Raw genomic sequence first — 20554 nt, forward strand, 5'->3', positions numbered from 1 at the left:
CGTGCGCACGCACATATGCCCTAGGCGCTGTGGTTCTAAATGACCAAGACGCATTGTGGTTCCCTATTTTGAAACGAGTAAACGAGTTGTTGTTATTTGGTGTTTTGGTATTTTGGTCAAATAGACCTATTATAAAGTCCTGTGGCTGTATTCTAGAGGATCGAATTAGTGGGAAAGATCCAATAGGACAGTACAGGTCCGCAGGTTGATAAAAGTGCCTGTTGGATGTTTAAAAATATCCCAAAAGAGCTGGGTTGGAATTCATTGCCGTCTATGAATTCATTTTTATTTTAGAGAGGTTTCCTTGGAATGTCGACTGGTGAATTTTCAATTCTAATCTTGCAGCGTTTGAACTGTAAATCATGCAACAATTGATGGTGAATTTTTAGTTCCGATTTTGGCTTTTTTTTTTGAGAAAGCAGACTTCTCGCACTTTTGAATAGATAAGGTTCTTGGTTGGGGTACCGTTTGAGTTGGTATTTTGAGAAGTTTCTTGTCTGTTTTTGATCTGGTCGAGTGTCTATGTATTCAGCCATTGTTTTGGAAGAATAGGCTTGTTGTTTGGAATACCATGTGAATGAGTTGAATGTGCTGATCGTGGACCGATTGAGATGCAGCTCTTGGATAAACTGAAATAGTTCATTTATAATTCTGACCTTGGCGCTGCGAAGCGATAAGTACTTGTTTGAAATTCTGGTTGGTTGATTATACATCCGACCGTTCATGTGTTAACCAAAAGGCCAGTTTCTACACTCGGTCAACCTTTTATTTGTAATTAATTACAAACAATTCAGACATTTTTTAATATAAGATAAAGAAATTGTATGAACCGGCTTATTGTCTGTATTTAACTCGTGTTAGGATTAAGTCCTCTGAGGTTTTTATGACCCGGTTCATTTTTTTGTTGTTGATCCTGTCATAAATATATTAGGCGGACAGAGAATAGTTAATTTGTTTGAAGTAGTTGATAATCATAAATGAATTAGACGGATAGAGAATAGTTAATTTGTTGAAGTACTGAATAAATGTATAAATCTTCTTTGGCTTAAACATTAAGCTGACCCTAACTGCACGTGCACGAGCAAACACACAGGGGACGAGCAGGAGCCTGCAAGGCAGGGTTGAGAATTGATAGCAGTAAAGGGTGGGGGCCACATTCCAACCTTCGGGAGGGAGACGAGCGCTTGGGAAGAGTTCACATTTGTAGCTTAGAGATAGTAAAGTATAGAAAATAACTAGTAGAATAAACTCAAATAAATTTTATTAATAAATATTGTACTTCAATAGATAAGTAATAAAGTAATAATTAAAAATGGCACCAACAGCGGTAGAAGTTTTGAGTAGAGACAATCCACTCCTCAGAAATGAGATCAAACGAATTTCTGAGAAGTGGGAGAAGCGGACAGTTAAATCAGGTACAATTTGGCCCGCGGGAGGGACTTTTGATCCAACAATGTGTAGAGACATGGAAGTAGTAATAAGGAACTACAAACCTAACAGAAGTGGTAAAAAGGCCTTGGAGAAGAGAGACAGGGAGAAGTTAGTGCTAGCTTTGTTCGAAGAGGAGGGAGAGAGGTGGCGCGCACTACAACGGGTGGCCAGAAAAATAATCACAAAGAAAGAAGAGGCTCAACCTTTGCCTCTGAAGTTTGAGCCACCGCCGTACAAAGAAACTAAGATGTATCCACTGTTAACAGGCAACTTAGAAGTTAAAGGGGAAGTCACACTAGATGAAGGAGATAATAAATGTAACACACAGGGGAGGAGGGGCGCACCCATACACATGGACTGTTATGAGGGGATCAGGAAACCGAGGGAAGAGTGTAACATTACTGACATTAATTCTGGTGAGAGTGAAGATGAGGACGAAGATGGGGAAAGTAGTGTTGAGCACAGTAATGAAGATGTGAAAGATGGCAATGAGCAGGTTTGCGAGGGGCCTTCTCCGGGAAAGAAATAGAGAGGAAAGAGATCAGTAAAGAGGACAAAGACTCAGAGGAAGCTAAAAAAGAGTAATGACCCCAAGGGGGAGGGGTGTAGTGAGAGCCCAGCGACAGAGGAGCCTGACTGCAGTACATCAGTACTAAGCCTCACACCACTCGAGTTAGATGAGAAACTAAGGAAATCACAGAGAGGAAAAAAGGCACCCGACACTGTCCCAGGAATTTTTCCTATTTTAGTCAAAGGACAACAGGTCCACTATCAACCGTGGGGCTCACAGGACTTGGAGGGAGTCATTTCTAAACTCCCTAACATACATAACGGGGCGTCTAAATGGATTAGAACATTTGAGGAACTCACAGTGGGAAAGCTAATGGCAGTGGGGGACCTGAAAGCTCTGTTGGCAAGAGTATTGGGGTTGTCTAAAATGGAGTCTGTACTGAGGAATGGAGGGTTGGACATAATGGATGGAATGTATGATGGGACTACACTTGATCGCTACAGAGTGGCGATGTGGAACACACTCAGAACGGAGTTCCCTACCCATATTGATCATAAAAACATGAGAGGCCTCCCCATCAATGACACAGAGAATCCTGCATCCTACCTCCAGGCCCAAGTGGACAGATGGCGCTTGGAGACGAATGAGGATCCTGAGATCCATCCTGTGTTTTCGGTCATGTTCAGAAACTCTGTGATAGAGATTCTACCTAGCTCTATCAAAGTTAAGCTAGAAGATGTGGTTGGACTGGTTACAAATAAAACTCATAGACTTCTGCGATCATGTGGTTCATGCAGTGGACAAATATCGGCAAAATGAACACAAGATACAGGAACAAAGCAAAGAGGTGCAGAGGAAGCTATCTCAGCTTCAGTTGGAAGAACTCACAAAAAGAGAAAAGGAGAAGAAAAAACAGGAGTTGTTTCCGAGTCTGTTGATACAATACTGCAAGCCGTCCAGCAGGGCGCACCACAAACCCAACCTCCTCAACAGGCATTCTCCTCCCCAGTACAACAGCAGAGCCAATGGTCACCCACTCCACCTGCCATAAATATACACACACATAACAATGGGAACCCGATGGGTGGGAACAAGCAGAATCACAACAAGGGGCCTCAGGGGCAGTATAAGAATAATCAGCAGCAGGGGTCCCAAGGACAGAATAGAAATAATCAACAGCAGGGATTCAAAGGACAACGCAGAGGTCCTTTAATATGTTTTGGATGTAACCAGGAAGGACATACTAAGAAAGATTGTTTGATTAACCCTTTTCCACCACAGCAAGGACAGGGTAACGGCTATCAGGGGAGGCAGGATCAAGGGAGCTACAACCAGAGACAGCAGGGTCCCTTTGTAGATCAGGGATACTAGGGGTGCCCAGAGAATCCACAGGGGGAGGGTCAGCTTGTAACAATCACAAAACAAGCTGATGAGGAACCAATACTGCAGGTTCTGATAAATTATAGAGGCACGCCAATGATGGCCCACACTGGAGCCACTTACACTTGCGTAGGTCCAAATTATGCCTCTCACCTCACCCTGGCAGGAAAATTCACCAAAACTTTAGGATTCTCGGAACACACGCAGTTAATGCCTACGACAGCTCCAAGGATGAGAATCGGTGAATTCCTATTTTAAGTTGTATAAGTGAGTGAGTGAGTGAGTGAGTGAGTGAGTGAGTGAGTGAGTGAGTGAGTGAGTGAGTGAGTGAGTGAGTGAGTGAGTGAGTGAGTGAGTGAGTGAGTGAGTGAGTGAGTGAGTGAGTGAGTGAGTGAGTGAGTGAGTGAGAAAGAGTTAGCATTGAGTTAAGTTAGAGGGGACAGATGAAGTGATTTGTGAAGAGTGAGACAGAGAAGAGGAAGAGTGTGTAGATTGGCAACGAGAAGTGGCGATGAGATTGGAGAAGGCTTTCCGGTTAGAATTTTCTTTGGGGAGATTCATATCTTTCGATGGCCTTTTTAAGATTAATAAATCTAGTTTTGGAGAGTGTCCAAAAAACGAATAAACCAGAAAGGAAAGGAAAGGATTACTGAAAGTGAAAATGGTTATGGAGATTTGTGAAAGCAAAGGAAGTAGATAAAGAGAGGTAAAGAAAGTTAGAGAGAAGGAACGTAAGTAATGAAAAAACCCGCAGGTGGGGGCTGGACAGAGAGACAACAGAGAGAAAGAGATTGAATTTGCATTGTGCCTAATACATTATTTGTGCGTTTGGATGTACTCTGTAATTGGTTCCTGTATGTAACCCATGTCCACTGTTTTAGAAAAAACCTAGAACCACCGCTGGGATTGGTGATTCTGTGGCTCTTGGAGACTCTCCATCGCGTCGGAATATCATGTGGTATATATCATTACATCTTGGTACACAGAGCACTGGTGAGACAACGGGTTGGATCAGAGAGAGAAGGTGTTTGGAGAAGGGAGTGGAATGTATAGAAAGCAAAAAGGGCGGATGCGGACCGACCCGGAGGTAATAAATCAGCGGAGAGGTGGCTGGGGTCGTTTAGCTCAGGAGGTAGAGCAGTTGTCTAGTAACCAAAGGGTTGCTGGTTCGATCCCCATCTCTCCTAGCTGAGTGTTGCTGTGTCCCTGAGCAAGTTACATGGTGATTACAGGATTTAGGAATAATTATTTAGACTCCAAAACATGAGCAATTAGCGTTAAAAAATAGTCTGCACACCACACTCCACAGGAGTCAATGGGTTCAATGGCGCCAGGGTAAAGTGACTCATCAAAAGAGGAGCAGACCCAACCCATGGACTCTGCGTGGATAGGTGGATGTTATTTTGGTGCTTGGACCTGACGAGGTCTAGGTGCCAAGATAACAACACAAATAAAATATTTCCCTCGAGATTATGATAAGTAATAGACAATTTATTAAAAGTGATCTTATAATTTAGAAAAAACAATCGGCAATACTTAAAAATTAGACCGAATAAGTATGATAAAACGTTATCCAAATTTCTAATTTAGGTTATCCACAATGACATGTCATTCAAAATAAATAAGTAAAATAAAATAAGAAAGGATGCGTATGTGAGTCTGTTCTCGTGTGTGTGTCAGGGCTGCCGAGGTAGGGGAGAATCCTCTCCTACTCCGAGTGATGGAGTACACAAGGGGATGCACAAGCACGCTTCAGATAAAACAAAATGGTTAATTACTAAATAGAAACAATGTATCAATTCAGTGTTGAATAAACTAGTTAAGATCAACATAGAGGATTTGGGTTTGGTATAGTAGTGAATCAAAATATGGAAAACATTAAATGCAAGCAATAGGTAGAATAAAAGGTTTAATTAGGTCGTCCAATTTAAATAGATAGTGAAGGGCAATCGGGTAGGATTATGAAGAGAATTATGATTTTGAGTAATGGTTAAGACAAAAGTGAGTCGCCCAATATTGAAAATGCAAGTTTTAATATTGTGATTTTTGTTTTCTTTCACATCTCCCTAGTAAAGGACAGTAGGTGGGTTGACGCCACATCTGCTGGGAAGGAGTCATACGTGCTATGTTGTCAAATTGGATTCGGAAGTAGTGGGTTTACCTTCAAATGCCACTAATACTGCTGCAACACTTTAATAATTTTAACTGATAAATTATCTTTTGTTTTATAGTCGCCCTGATTTGTATTCATTACGCACACATATGGCTGCATAAGGCAGATGCGGCTGATGACTCTGTCTCCATCCCTCCACTTTGCGATCTATACCACCATATAGGTGGGGATTGATCGTATCCCAGGTACGGCATCCTGCAATAAGCCAGTATGGAAGGCTGGTTAGCCAACGACGGGTAAGATCCCACCTTGAAGCCCGGGACAACCTAAATCAGGCACAGTCACGATTACTAGGCAGAGTCACTGTGAGCACTGGCTCACTTGATCATGGAGTGACGGACTGCAACCATCATGGGAAAAGCCGGCTGATGAAAGGTGGAGGGGGAACAGGAGTCAGATATGTCAGCTATGGCAGCAGAAGTGGTCTTGGAACGGGGCATGTCGCGTTTTTATTTTATTTTATTTTTCCTTTGTGGTATAGAAGGCCACTAATGCATGTACGTTTTTTCGGTTTAGTGCATGACTTTGGAACAGCGTGGTTTCAGGCGGCTGATGGTAAACCCACCCATATTGGGCTTTGGATTTGAACATACAGGTTTCGATTTCCCTTCCCAAAAGATTGGTTTCAGTTTGCTGATGCTTAAGGTTACACGTTTCGACGTTGGTTGCACCAACGACGTTATTAGATTTGTTTATCATTTACTGCGCATGGCTTTGACCATTGCGCAAGGGGGGAGGTATTGAGGAGAATTAGGAAAAAATTTGAAAACAAGGTTTTTCTTCACCATACTTGCAAACAATGATTGACATCCAGCTAAATGAGTGTGAAATATTTGAAAAAACAGTGTTCAACAGATGGGTAGAAGCAGTCCCATCAGAAGACCAAAGTGCGGTTACGGTAATTAAGGTTCTGACTAGAGAAGTCATGCCAAGGTTTGGAATTCCGTCACAAATTAGCTCAGGCAATAGGGCAGCGTTTATTCAGAAAACACTCAAACAAGTGATTTAACATCTGCATGTCAAACAAAGATTAGGCTGTGTCTACATTCCTCAAACCACAAGGTATGGTGGAGAGAGGAATCGGACGCTTAAGACAAAGATTAACAAAATTAAATTAGAGTACTAACTTAAAGGACTAATGCACTACGACTGACACTAATGAGTTATCGCATGAAAACTAACAGAACGACGCATCTAACCCCGCATGAAATGCTTACGGGTCGACCCATGCCTTCGCCTGTCATTCGAGGGCCTCACAAAGGACCTCCATTGGAACAATTGGAAACTGAATTAAGACGCTATATGGGACAACTAACTGGCATACACAGGCTTATTTTTAACAGGAGAAAGACAGAGTTCCAGAGTTGGAGAAGGAGCCACCAAGGGGGGTGGAGCCAGGTGACCACGTGTATCTCAGAGTCTTCAGGAGAAAGTGGAACAAACGAACCTAGGAGAGAAGGACCATACAAAGTCACCAACGCAACACCAACAGCCATCCAAGTGGAAGGAAGTGCCACGTGGTATCATCTCAACCACTGCACAAAAGCTGCTCAACCCAAAACCAGAGACGACCGTGAGGAGGAGCCAGACGCAGACACACGTGGGGCTGACCAGCTGCCCCAGGCCCAGATCCAGTCGAGCCAAGAGATACAGCAGCATGGTGATGCTGAAAACGGGGGGGGCTGTTTCTGATCCTTTACGGGTTGTGCCAGATTCCGCTGGCACAAGCACAGACCCCGAGGAAGGATGAAACCACGGGGGCAACACAAACCTGGAAGGGCCAGGAATTAGGGGGTGGTAGGCCTACTGAAGAAAGCCCGAGAGGAACACAGGATAATCCGGCCCAAAATCATTCAGGACTGGTTGACAACAAAGGGAAAATAGTCTTGTATGCTCAGATACCACCGCAAGACCAAATCAATGACTTTGTCTATACTGTTATGTCGGATGACGAACACCTATGTGCATTAACCCTCCGCCAGAATTATGAACATGCACATAGGAAAGATCGGTGTAAATTACATATCCAATTTGATTCAATGAAATGGTGTCTAAAAGTAACGTCAGGAAGAACATGGGACTACAACGGAAATTATCAATTGAACGTGAGAGAATTTATATTTTTTAAAGCAGTGTCAGACAGAACGTTTAATTTTACATTAGAAGCAGAAGATCCTTGTGTAATCAAAAATAAACTATGGCGACAAGGATCTTTACATCAACATCCATGTCTCTTGAAGAGACTCTTGTAGAACGAACAACTGTTAAGCATTGGTCGCCGCTCTACAGCGTTTGAATTTTGCTTAGAAGAACGGACACAGCAGGAGTATGATATAGAGGTCAATTTAAATACAACACGAACAGAAGGTATTCCATATCAGAAAAAGTATGTTATATGTTCAATGAAATGTTTTCTGCTGTTAGGATCAAGTCAACATAACAAATATCTTGAAGATAAATATGACGGAATGCCATGGAATGTAATCATGAAAAGATGCCGAGAATTTGATATAACTCTATCACAAGAAATAGGCGAAGTAACACGACCAACACAAACCAATTTTCAAATTGAAGAAGGATTAGAATGCTTTCAAAATGACGAAGGAAACGAAAATGCCAGCGATGTAGGTAGTATACCAGAGGAACAATGTAACATAATTTGGAATGTCACGCTATTCGATATAGACGGGAAACGAATGTTATATCAGCCACCTGCGATTAAAAATGTTCAGCTTTTACCAGGCTCTCAGCAGAAGTCTAGAGAGAATTACATGTCAATACTGTGGAGTGATGGAGCATTCGTGAGCCAGGACAGAGTGGTGGCAGATCAGTTTTGGCTTTGCGGTAATAACATTCTTCGTCCCATACTTGCTAAAATGTGGAGAGGACGATGCGCGAAAGTCCAAGTGGTTACGGAAATTGCAATACTATCATCAATAAAAGATGTAGTCGATAACTTAGAAACAGATAACCTAAATAGGCGGAAGAGAGCATACGAGGCAGACGAGAACATACAAATTGATAAAATAGGACAACCCAGGGGAATACCCGATAAATTTAAGGCACGAAGTGAAGTAGCAGCAGGATTTGAGGCACTACTGCCAGCAATCGGAATTGCTAAAAATGCGGAATGGATCAATTATATATTTTACAACCAACAGAGGTTCATTAACTACACAGTGTGGTATCCGGCTTGGAGAATGGGCCGGGATTCAGGAAAACAGGTGGCAACGGTTGGTTTAAGCCGACTTCGGCGTTTATTGCAATTATAAAAGACAGGATAAGGGTGCGCTTGGGTCTCCGTGGGCCTCAAGCCTCTGCAGTCCATGTGTGTCTCTGCCTCTGCCGTGCTCTTGGTCTGGACCTCCACTTAAAATGGCTCCTCTGCTTACGGCCAGGTGTCCCCCAATCACCCTGATTGGGGGGAAGGACCCGGTGCTCTCCGTCGCCGGCTGGTGGGTGGGGGTGGTACACCCCGTCCTTCACGGTCCCACGGGACCGTTCAGGCCGAGGCTTCAGGGGCGGGATGCCACACTCCCCCCCCGTTTGCTCAAGCCCCTGGTCTCTGGGGAACCCACCCAGACAGGCATCCCGACGTGACAGGGCGTCGGCATTGGCATGCTCCCGGCCCGGTCGGTGGTCCACCCGGAACCGGAAATCCTGGAGAGCCAGGAACCACCGTGTCACCCGGGCGTTTGTATTCTTGGCCCCCGCCATCCACTTCAGGGGGGCGTGGTCGGTGACTAAGGTGAACTCCCTCCCCAGGAGGTAGTAGCGCAACTTCTCCAGGCACCATTTGATGGCAAGGGCCTCCTTCTCCACGTGGAGTAGTTGCGCTCATTGGGGAGGAGCTTCCGGCTGACGTAGGTTATCGGGTGCTCCTCTCCGGCCCGGACCTGGGACAGGACCCCCCCAAGACCCACCTCCGAGGCGTCTGTGTGAACAATCACAGGGAGGTTAAAGTCAGGTGTGATTAGTACCGGTTCTGAGCACAGGGCCTCCCGGAGCGTCTTGAACGCCCGGTCCGCCGCCTCTGACCAGGTGACCCGGTCTGGCAAGGCCTTACGGGTTAGGTCGTTCATGGGGCTGGCCAGCGTGGCGTACCCGGGAATGAAGCGCTGATAGTAGCCCACCAGCCCCAAGAACGCCTTTACCTGTTTCTTAGTCCTGGGTTGCGGCCAGGTCCGTATGGCGGCTACCTTGCCCTCCTGCGGCCGCACTGTCCCTCTCCCGACCCGGTACCCCAGGTACGTCGTCTCCTCTCTCCCGAGGCGACATTTGGCCGGGTTAGCGGTGAGGCCCGCCTTGCGCAGCTCTCCCAGCACGGCCCTTAGCTGGCGGACGTGGATATCCCAGCTGGGGCTGTAAATGATGATGTCATCAATGTATGCCGCCGCGTAATCCTGGTGGGGCCTCAGGAGCTGGTCCATCATCCGCTGGAATGTGGCAGGGGCGCCGTGTACCCCGAAAGGGAGGACGGTGTACTGGTACAGTCCCCCCGGGGTGGAGAACGCCGTCTTTTCCCGGGCCGCACGGGTCAACGGCACCTGCCAGTACCCCTTGGTCAGGTCCAGGGTCAACAGGTACCGCGCCGGGCCCAGGCGCTCGATAAGTTCGTCGACCCGGGGCATGGGGTAGGCGTCGAACTCCGATGCCTCGTTCAGCCGCCTGAAGTCGTTGCAGAACCTAAAGGTTCCATCCGGCTTGGGCACCAGGACCACCGGGCTGCACCAGGCGCTGCGTGACTCCTCTATCACTCCGAGCTGCAGCATTCGGCGCACCTCGGTCCGTATGGCCTCCCTCCGGGCCTCTGGGATCCTGTAGGGCGGAACCCTTACCCTTATGCCTGGCGCCGTCCGGATGTCGTGGTGGGTGACGGCAGTCCTCCCCGGCAGGTCGGAGAACACGTCCCGATGTTGTAGGACGATCTCGTCCAGGTCGTGTCTCTGGGCCGGGCTGAGGTCCTCCCCCACCGGGACCTCCGGGATCTCCTGCCGGGCCGCCAGGGCCAAGGGAGCGGGGTCGGCGGGTGTCTGCTCCACCCCCCTCCACTGCTTCAGGATGTTGATGTGGTACAGCTGTGTCGGCTTCCGCCTCCCTGGCTGGCAGACCCGGTAGTTCACCTCGCCCACGCGTTCCACCACCTCGTAGGGTCCCTGCCACTTGGCCAGGAACCGGCACTCCGCCGTGGGGACCAGAACCAGGACCAGGTCCCCGGGCTGAAAGGTCCTCAGCTGGGCTCCTCGGTTATAGACCCTCGCCTGGGCCTGCTGCGCTTGCTGGAGGTGCCTCCGGACGATGGGCCACACCCGGGCCATGCGGTCACGTACCTGCTCCACGTGATCCACGGTGGTGCGGTGGGGGGACGGCTGGCTCTCCCAGGCCTCCTTTGCGATGTCCAGGATCCCGCGGGGTCTCCGCCCATACAATAGCTCGAAGGGGGAGAACCCGGTGGACGCCTGGGGGACCTCCCGTACCGCGAACAGCACGTGGGGTAGTAGTTGGTCCCAGTTCTTCCCGTCGGCTTGCATGGCCTTCTTGAGCATCTGCTTTAGGGTTTTGTTGAAGCGCTCGACCAGGCCGTCTGTCTGGGGGTGGTAAACCGAGGTCCGGAGCTGCTTCACCTGCAGGAGCCTGAGGACCTCCTTCATCACCCGTGACATGAAGCACGACCCCTGATCGGTGAGCACCTCCTTCGCTATTCCCACCCGGCTAAAAAGGAGCATTAGTTCACGGGCGACTGCCTTGGCGGTGGCGGCGCGCAGGGGGAGGGCCTCGGGGTAACGGGTGGCATAGTCAACTAGCACCAGGATATAGCGGTGGCCCCGGCTGGTCTTGGGAAGGGGCCCCACGATGTCTAATGCCAAGCGGTCAAAGGGGGTCTCAATGATGGGCATGGGAATGAGGGGGTGTCTAGCGATGGACCGGGGGGCTACCCGCTGGCACTCGGGGCACCCCTGGCAGTGGCGCTCGACATCCCGCTTAACCCCCGGCCAATAGAACCTGGCTAGGGCCCGCTCCCGGGTCTTGTCCATGCCTAGGTGGGCCCCCAGGAGGTGAGTGTGGGCCATAAAAAGCACCTTACTAACATAGGGGCGAGGCACCACTAGCTGTTCCCTCACTCCCCCCTCCCCGGAGGCTACTCTATACAACAGACCCCCCCTGGTGCTGAAGTGCGGGTGTGGTGTGTGACTCACCGAGTCCCGGGCCTGCCCGTCGTGAACCAGGACGTGGCTCCAAGCGTGCTTGAGGGCCTCATCCTGGAGCTGAGCGGTGGCGAACTGGCCGGGTCGGGTCGAGCCTTCCCCCCCCCCAGGTAAGAAGTCCGAGAACTCAGTGAGGGGGGAGCTCTCCGGGTCTTCCGGTGGGTCTGGCTGCTCGGAGGCTGTGAGGGTCTCCGTGGTGTCGGGGGTAGGTTCCGGTGTCTCGCTCCGGATGGGACCTCTCGCTGTGTGCCCCGGGGTCCCCGGTGGGGAAGGTCCGTTCCCCTCCGATTCCTCGTCCTCCGCCGTCAGCTCTCCCGGGGATGATGGACGCCGGGTGGCCCCGTAGGCCTGCCGAACCCCCCGCGCCCCTCTGTGGGGAGGGCCTCTCCAGCTCCGTAGCTCCCGCGTCGGGTCCCACAGCCGGTGGAAGATCGGGCAGTCCCTCCCGATCAACACGGGGACCGGTAGGTGGGGGACAATCCCCGCCCTGATTGTGAACACCCCGTGTGGGGTGCGGACAACCACGTGGCACGTGGGGTAGGTCCGGGTGTCCCCGTGAACGCAGGCCACCTCCATAGGTTCCCCTGCCTTCCCTCCCGCCAGGTCGGGGCGAAGGAGGGTAACCGCACTGCCAGTGTCCAAGAGGGCCTGCGTGTCCCGGTTCATGACCCGCGCCGGGATCGTCGGACTACCCGAGGTTCCCTGCGACCAGCAGGTCGCCAACATGCACGTGTGATCCACCCCCGGATCCGCGTATGCTGACGGCATCGATACATCCTGTCCCCTCGGGCAATAGCGAGCGATGTGGCCGGGCTGGCCGCACCCAAAGCAGCGCCGCACCTCCCGGTTCTCTGGTACTCCGCTCAGTGGGGTAACGCCGGGAGCCGGGTTGCCGATGGGGGGCCCCCTCGGGGCTTGGCGGGTCTCGGCGCGCCGTGGGTCTGGCGTTCAGGAGCTGGGCCACCTGCCAGTTCTCCAGCTGAAGGACCAGGTCGTCCACGGTGGCGGGATGATGGTAGGCCAGCACGCGGCGGGCGTCCGGCGGGAGTCGCCGCAGGGTGTGGTCAATAATCACCCGGTCGATCGGGCTGGGGCCCTCTCCCGCTGTCAGCCACCGCTTCACCAGCCGGCTGTGCTGGGCGATCTGGGTGCGCACAGCTCCCTGCGCGTCAAACCGCCAATCCTGCGCGCGTTGCGCTCGCGCCGCGAGGTTGTGGCCATAGTAGGCCAGTATGGCCTGTTTGAGCGCCGGGTACTGGCGGGCGATGTCCGCCGGCAGGTCCTGGCTCGCCTGCTGGGCGGGTCCGGTGAGGAACGGCGCCACTATGTGCGCCCACTGCTCCTCTGGCCAGCCTTCCCTCTGTGCGGTCCGCTCGAAGACCTCGAGGTAAGCCTCCACGTCGTCTTCCGGTCCCAGCTTCGTGAGGCGGCTGGTCGGGGCGGCGGTCGGCGCAGCGCGGACGGCGTGCTGAGTCAGCCGCAGAACAGCTTCGCGGAGCAGGGCGAGGCTCTCGGTGGTCTCCCACTGGTGTTGCTGGGCAGCCAACGCCGCGGCTCCATCCGGGTTCTGCATGGTGGGGTAGTAGTAGTGGGAACGCTCAAGCTGCCCGCATCCTCCACCATATGTGGTATCCGGCTTGGAGAATGGGCCGGGATTCAGGAAAACAGGTGGCAACGGTTGGTTTAAGCCGACTTCGGCGTTTATTGCAATTATAAAAGACAGGATAAGGGTGCGCTTGGGTCTCCGTGGGCCTCAAGCCTCTGCAGTCCATGTGTGTCTCTGCCTCTGCCGTGCTCTTGGTCTGGACCTCCACTTAAAATGGCTCCTCTGCTTACGGCCAGGTGTCCCCCAATCACCCTGATTGGGGGGAAGGACCCGGTGCTCTCCGTCGCCGGCTGGTGGGTGGGGGTGGTACACCCCGTCCTTCACGGTCCCACGGGACCGTTCAGGCCGAGGCTTCAGGGGCGGGATGCCACAACAGATGATGCATTATCTGCATTGGGCGAACAGCTGACAGCCACAAGCGCTGTGGCTTGGCAGAACAGACAGGCTTTAGATTGGCTTTTAGCAGAAAGGGGGGGAGTTTGTGATCTTATTGGTGAAATGTGTTGTACCTTCATTCCAAATAATACTGCCCCAGATGGATCATTTACACTTGCAATGAACAATTTAAAACGTTTAAGAAAAGAGTTAAAGGAAAACGCAGGCCATGATCAGGGAATGTTTGGATGGCTTGAAACAAAGTTTGGTATGTGGGGAATGATGTTCGCAAAGATAGGGGTAGTGCTCCTAATAGTACTAACAGTGATGGGTCTGATCTTCTGCTGCTGCATTCCCATAGTCAGATCCGTAATAGCATCCAGGCTTTCTAAGGAGATGGCCCTCATGGTGTCTGGCATAGAGGAGTCGGGGGAGTGGGAGAGGATACTCTATGGGGAGATAGATTGGAGTGACACTAGAAAGGAGACCGGAATGTGAGAATCGGACATCAGGGGGAGTTCCTATTCTCTTAACTGGTGACCTCTTCATGTGAACCACAACTATTTCAGACTGTGTGAACAAATGAACATTGGACTAATGGGTTCCAGGCTACTACGGTGCCCAAACCCCCCACGTTATATAGTATACCGGTACATGACAATAATCAGAACTATCCCAATCCATGCAAGCTTGTTGACAGTTTTCAGTTTTTAATTTCTTTCTATTGTTTACTTATTTTTTGAAATGTCATTTTTTGAGTTTCATATTTTTATGTCATATATTTTGAAATGCTTATTTTCAATGCATGCTGAAAATACTGTGTTATGTGTGAATTCTAGTTAGACATGTTAAACATTTGATAGATCTTTTTTGCCTTAAACCAGGTTGAGACTCCTGAACATGTTTAAAGGTTTTTTAACGATGATCAAATGTAGTGTAGAATATGACCCAAACGACTGTTATGTTTTTGTTATGTTTTTGTTATGATCTAATTAGATCATAAAGGGGGGATGTGTGGTAGAAATTAGTGAGTATATTCTATAGTAAACCATGATTATTAATAGGCTTAATATTTTAAATAGTGGAAAAGCACATGACGCCTGAGTCTGGGTTCACACCAGATGGTGGGCGCACAGAAATCTCCTGGGAACTGCGGGGTCAAGTCATGTTGACCTCCACCTTTCAGCCTTGGGTCATTTTGGCTAACAAGGCTAATCCATGCAGACCACTGAACTGGGCAGTTGATAACATGCTGTGACGAAGATTGACGGGCGGAAACCCCGTTGTGACTCCATTGTAAACAAAGAAATTCCTATACGTGTATAAGTGAGGCTGCAGCCCAATGTGGGGCCAGTGACTTTGCAAACCTACTCAGGCTGTTGTCGTTGTTGTTTTTCTGCACGATAAAGTCTTTTGTCAATTCTTGCTCCGGACCCCTCGATTTCTTTTGCACTCTCTCTCTCTCAAATTAGTCTAAGTGTTTTAAATCTCGATTAATCTCCGTTAACTTCAACCAATGCAAAGCGGACAGCACTGAGTATGGGAGGGTGTAGCCTAACTGCTTTGTGAACGACCCAGAGAAACGCAACGCAAATTCAATGTGAACATGTATGAGGCTTTAATAAAATCCCGGATGATTTTGATATTCCGCCACACATAAAGCGTCTCAAAAGAGGGCATGTCCGGGCAAAAGAGGACGGCTGGTTACCCTATGTACGTGAAACCCATTTGATACCTGTCCCAGTGTTAGGTAGCGGCGCAAATTGGTGGGCGCTATCCTGGTAATTTCGGTAACTATGGATCTGTGAAACCGAGGGATGACCGTCACTACGGTCTAAAAAGGAATGAGTACATCGTTCTGCCTATCACCGAAACCATATGTCAAAAAACGTCATGCCCATGACCTCCGGAAGCAGAACCTCCCGCGCTTGTAAATAGCATGGATTGCTACCGGTTCGTCCTCCTACCTTGATCGCCTCAGGCTGTTCTGAGCGACAGAAGATAGTGACGGTCATCCCTCGGTCTCACAGATCCATAGTTACATCCGTAACTTACGATCTGTATCAACCTCACTCTGACCGTCACTACGGTCTAAAAAGGGATGACTAATACCAAAATGGTCGCGAGGAATGTATTGCTAAAATTGTTAAAAATTAACTTAAAAACCTCGCTCGGTCATGGACATGAGGGCGGCATTGCCGACCGAAGCCGGGCGAGTTACATCCACCCTATAAAATCTTGTGAACGTGCATGGCGTAGACCATGAAGCCGCTGCACAGATGTCGTCAGCTGGCACTCCCCTAAGGGCCGACCAGGATGTTGCCATACTTCTGGTTGAATGAGCCCTTAAACCAGGCGGAACTTGCATCCCGCTCGCTTTGTAGGCATGGGAAATAACGTCTACCAGCCAATGGGACAGCCTCTGCTTTGAAAGAGGTAAACCCCTCTTTGCTGCCCAGTAGCAGACGAAAAGTTGGGAGTGTGCTCCCCTTAGCGGCTGTGTATGGGTCAGGTAAGCTCTCAAGGCCCTCACTGGGCACAAAGTGAGCAACCTCTCCTGCTCTGCCTGTGAGGCAGAGGCGGGCTGAAACGCATCCACCTCCAAAACCTGATTAATGGACTGCCTATTAACAACCTTTGGCAGGAAGGCTGGATTTGGCCACAGTGACACACTGGCGCCACCTTCCCTCCACCTAAGGCAATCGTCACTGACAGAGAGGGCACACAGCTCCCCAACCCGTCTTGCTGAGCAGAGGGCTAAAAGGAATGCTGTTTTCAATGACAAAGAGCGTAGATCGGCATCCGCAATGGGCTCGTACGGAGCTTCAGTGAGTGATGCTAAAACCATCGGGAGGTCCCAGCCTGGTGCCCGTAGGGTACGGGCTGGGCGCAAACGGCGTGCTCCATTCAAGAACTGGCCCACCAAGGGATGCCTCCCGAGAGGCCCGTTGTTCGTGCCCTGGTGGAAAGCAGAAATGGCAGAAGCGTAGACTTTCACCGTACTAACCGCCTTGCCTTGGTCCAACTGGGACTGCAAGAAACGCAGCACGTGAGGCACAGGGCAAGCCGCTGCTGGCTCAATATCCATACTCTGGCACCAGCCTGAGAAAATTCTCCACCTGAGCGCATAGCTGGCTCTAGTTGATGGAGCCCTAGCGTTGTCGAGTGTCTCCTGAACAGACGCATCTAAACGCTCAGTGACGCGCTCTGTACTGGCCAAACCCAAAGGCGACCGGGTTCGGATGCCATATCTGCCCACCTGCTTGTGCCAGCAGGTCTGCCCTGCTCGGCAATTGCCATGGCTGACCCTGCAGTAGCTGGAGCAGATCTGAAAACCAGGGTCTCGCTGGCCAACGTGGGGCAACCAACAGGACTGTGTGTTGGCCCTCCTTGATCCTCTGCAGAACCTGAGGGATGAGAGGGATCGGAGGAAAAGCGTACAACAAGCCTGTCGACCACTCTTGTGATAGAGCATCCAGGCCCAAACTGCCCCCCTGCCCCCTGAGAGAGTACCACTCTGGGCAGTGGGTGGTTTCCGCTGACGCAAACAGATCCACTTGCGCAACCTCGTAGCGCATCCAGATCTGTTTGACAACGTCTGTGTGCAGTCTCCACTCTCCCGGGAGTGGTCCCGTCCTGGAGAGCATGTCGGCCGCACTGTTTGCTACGCCCGGAATGTGCACAGCCCTTACTGAGGCAAGTCGAGGCCATGCCCACGTCAGTAGTTCCTCCGCCACCTGGAGGCATCTCTGGGACTTTGTCCCCCCCTGGTGATTGACGTGATACACCGCTGAGGTGTTGTCCGATCTCACCAGAACGTGGTTGCGCTGTATCGCTGGCAGGAATCGCTGAAGGGCGAGGTGAATGGCCTTCAATTCGAGGACATTTATATGCTCTGATGTCCACGGAGGTTGCCAAATGCCCCTTACCGAACGTCCTTCCCAGACAGCCCCCCACCCTGTTAGGGATGCATCTGTCGAGATGACCTGTCTCCTGTGTGGAAGACCCCCCAGGGGGACACCTCTGAGCAGGAACTCCCTGTTCCTCCAAGGATGCAGGGCCCAAATGCAAGCTCGAGAAACACGCAGCTTGACCTGCCTGTCGTCTCTTGGGTGGAGTTGGAAAGCATTGAACCAGCACTGGAAGGGCCGAGACCTCAGCAGACCTAGTGGAACCACTACAGCTGCTGCAGCCATTAAGCCCAGCAGTCTCTGGGCTCTGTTGGCGGTAACCAGCTTGCCCAGCCGAAAATGCCTCAGGGTCTCGATCAAGCTGTCCACTCTCCGACCAGTGAGAGACGCTTTCATACTGGCTGAATCGAAGAGAATCCCCAGGAACACTGCCTGTTGACGGGGCTGCACATTGCTCTTCTTCCAGTTGACTGTAAAGCCTAAGAACTGGATGTGGGCCAGCAACGTATTGGTGTCACGCACTACCTGCTCTCGAGAGGGGGCGCAAATAAGCCAGTCGTCCAGGTACGGGAGTATTTTCAACCCCCGTGCCTGTAGTGGGGCTAGTGCGGCGGAGACCACTCGGCTGAAAACTCTTGGGGCCAGTGAGAGGCCGAAGGGGAGGACCTGGAACTGGAACGCCCTGCCCTGGAAGGCAAACCGGAGGTATGGCCTGTGTTCCGGGCAGATTGGGACATGGAAATAGGCGTCCTTTAAGTCCAGAGACGTAAACCACTCTCCCCGCTGAATTGACCTTATCACCACTGCGGTGTGGACCATTTTGAATGGCAACACCTTGAGGTACTGATTCAGGGGCCTTAGATCGAGAACAGGCCGCTGACCGCCGTCCTTTTTGGGCACAATAAAGTATTTGGAATAAAACCCAACTTGCTGTGCGCTGAGTGGTACCTCTGCTATGGCACCTTTTAAAAGTAGCTCCTGGACCTCCTTGTCGAGCACTGACTTTAAAATTGGGTCTCTTACAGGCGTTACCTTGACCCCTAAAAAAGCCGGGGGCCGCCGTCGAAATTGTAGCCGGTACCCACGGGCTACTGTTGCCACAACCCAAGAGTCTGGCACAATCCCCTCCCAGGAGATCCAAGACAACTGGGAAGGGCATCCGACAGGCAGCCCCTGACCGCTATGCAGCACCGCCGCGGCGGCCTGCGTACTTGCCCCTACTCGGTCTCTGTCCCCGTCTCCCTCTAGAATGAGGATCTCGGGCTGGGCCTTGGTATGCCGCCTGAACAGGCCGGTCCCGAAAGTTACCAGCTGTCCGTGAAGGCCAGCTGGGCCGCTGTTGCCTGGGCTTACCCCTTGGCGCTTGGTTAGCGGCTAGCCCTGTTCTAATACATACGCGCTGGACCGCCTCCCTAGACACTACAGCACGTTCAGTGCGGTCCAACACCGTCTGGGTCTCCGGATGAAAAACATGCCCAGGCGCCACAGGGAGATTGAGCAGCTCCGTCCTGATGGCCTCTGGCAGAGAGGTCTGCGCAAGCCACACCTGCCGACGGCACAACACTGCAGCAGCCATCGAATCTCCCACGTCACGTGTAAGCTGGGCGTGAGCCGATAGGGCAGCTTCCACCAGGCCCATGGCATCTCCGTCCGCCGGGTCTAGCGTCCTACGCAGAGCCGCCAGTGTCATAGCTAGAGCGTTGCCTGTGCGGGCTGCTCGTGCCGATGCATTAAAGGAGCGAGTGACCAGACGGTCCGTCTTTGCACACTCCTTACGTGGGCAACTTGGGTTGGAGGACACCCGGGCAGGGCCCAGCGATGTCAAGGAGGCAATTAACGCCTCCACTGGTGGCATGTCCCCAAGCCCTGTTTCAGCTGGGTAAACAGTCATTGCCAGCTGACGGCAGCCTGCATTAAACTGGGGCCGCTTCGAGGCCCTGCCCCAACTGGACGTGAGCATCCTGGTGTAGTCCTCTGCCACAGGAATAGAAGGTGGGGGGCTAGTGTGCGAGACGCCATCCCAAACACCCCCCTGAGGGACTGGGTCCGGTGTGGGGGGCTGGAGGCCCAGGATGTTAGCGGCGCTCAGCACCCTGGACATCAGAGAGCTAACAGGCGTCTCCCCCACCCCTGTGGACTCATCTCTAGAGTCCGTACGTGGTTCACCACCGCGGCCAGCTCCACCTGTTGTGTCCTCCGTGGCCTGTGATGCCAGGAGAGATAACACATCATCGGCCTCATCCTCTCGCTCATCCTGGCTGTCAGGCCTGCGTAAGGGTAAACCCTGCTGGCCTGATGGTAGGGATGGCGGGCCTCTCTGCTCCTCCAGCCTGCCTAGCCTTTCTGTTAGTGCTTGGAGGGCTGCGAGGATATGACGCGACTCGGCGCTACCGCCCCCTGCTGCCTCAGCCGGGGCGGGGCGCTTCGCCGGCCTGGGGGTCTCTTCTTTGTCAGACCTACGGGGAGACTCATACTGCCGATCTTCTGAATGTCTGCGTGTGTGCTTATGCCCACGCTTACGGGATCGGGGCGACCGAAGGGGTGAGCGTCGCCTCTCCGCCCTGCCCTCCTGCGCGTGACCACGCACCTGGTTGGCACGGCGAAGTCGCTCCCCCCTGGACAGGTCAACTGCTGCACTGCAGGGGTTGCCTACGTCCTCCAGCACGTGGACGGCCCCCAGGCAATCAGGGCACTCTTTGTGCCCATCGTCAGCGCTCATCGCCGCGCTGCAGATTCTGCAGTGGTGTGGGGCCATTCTGGCAAATTGCACTTCCCCCAACACCGAATAACCAGAGGGCTCTGGTAGCCGGCACGGGTGCGCGAACACACCTGACCCGGCTCACACTCCCCCCAGCGGCTGCGGACGGCGGCTATAGGGTGCTGTTTGATTAAGCACTTCTACTGACGCAAAGTCAGGAGTGACCACCCAGGTGAAGACAGTAATTGGCTGAATAATGACAA

The 20554-nt window shown here is 51.7% G+C and overlaps 1 protein-coding gene across 1 annotated transcript; it reads right to left on the minus strand.

Moving 5' to 3' along the window:
• Positions 1 to 18773: 18773 nt before the first annotated feature.
• LOC132474590 (uncharacterized) lies at positions 18774 to 20348 on the minus strand. The gene is made up of 2 exons (XM_060075376.1): positions 20062 to 20348; positions 18774 to 20025 (listed from the first exon to the last, which is right to left on the minus strand). Exons 1-2 carry the CDS (start codon positions 20346 to 20348, stop codon positions 18774 to 18776), a joined length of 1539 nt encoding a protein of 512 aa, XP_059931359.1.
• Between the last annotated feature and the right edge of the window lie 206 nt (positions 20349 to 20554).

The sequence above is a fragment of the Gadus macrocephalus genome, chromosome 16 (assembly GCF_031168955.1).
Source record: "Gadus macrocephalus chromosome 16, ASM3116895v1".
Taxonomy (NCBI): domain Eukaryota; kingdom Metazoa; phylum Chordata; class Actinopteri; order Gadiformes; family Gadidae; genus Gadus; species Gadus macrocephalus.

Excerpts from the sequence above, each read along its gene's own strand:
- LOC132474590 (XM_060075376.1), bottom strand. The coding sequence starts at position 20,348 with ATGGCCCCACACCACTGCAGAATCTGCAGCGCGGCGATGAGCGCTGAC. Across the intron at positions 20,026-20,061 it reads TCAGAAGATCGGCAGTATGA|GCCGGCGAAGCGCCCCGCCC; the intron begins GTCTCCCCGTAG and ends AGAGACCCCCAG.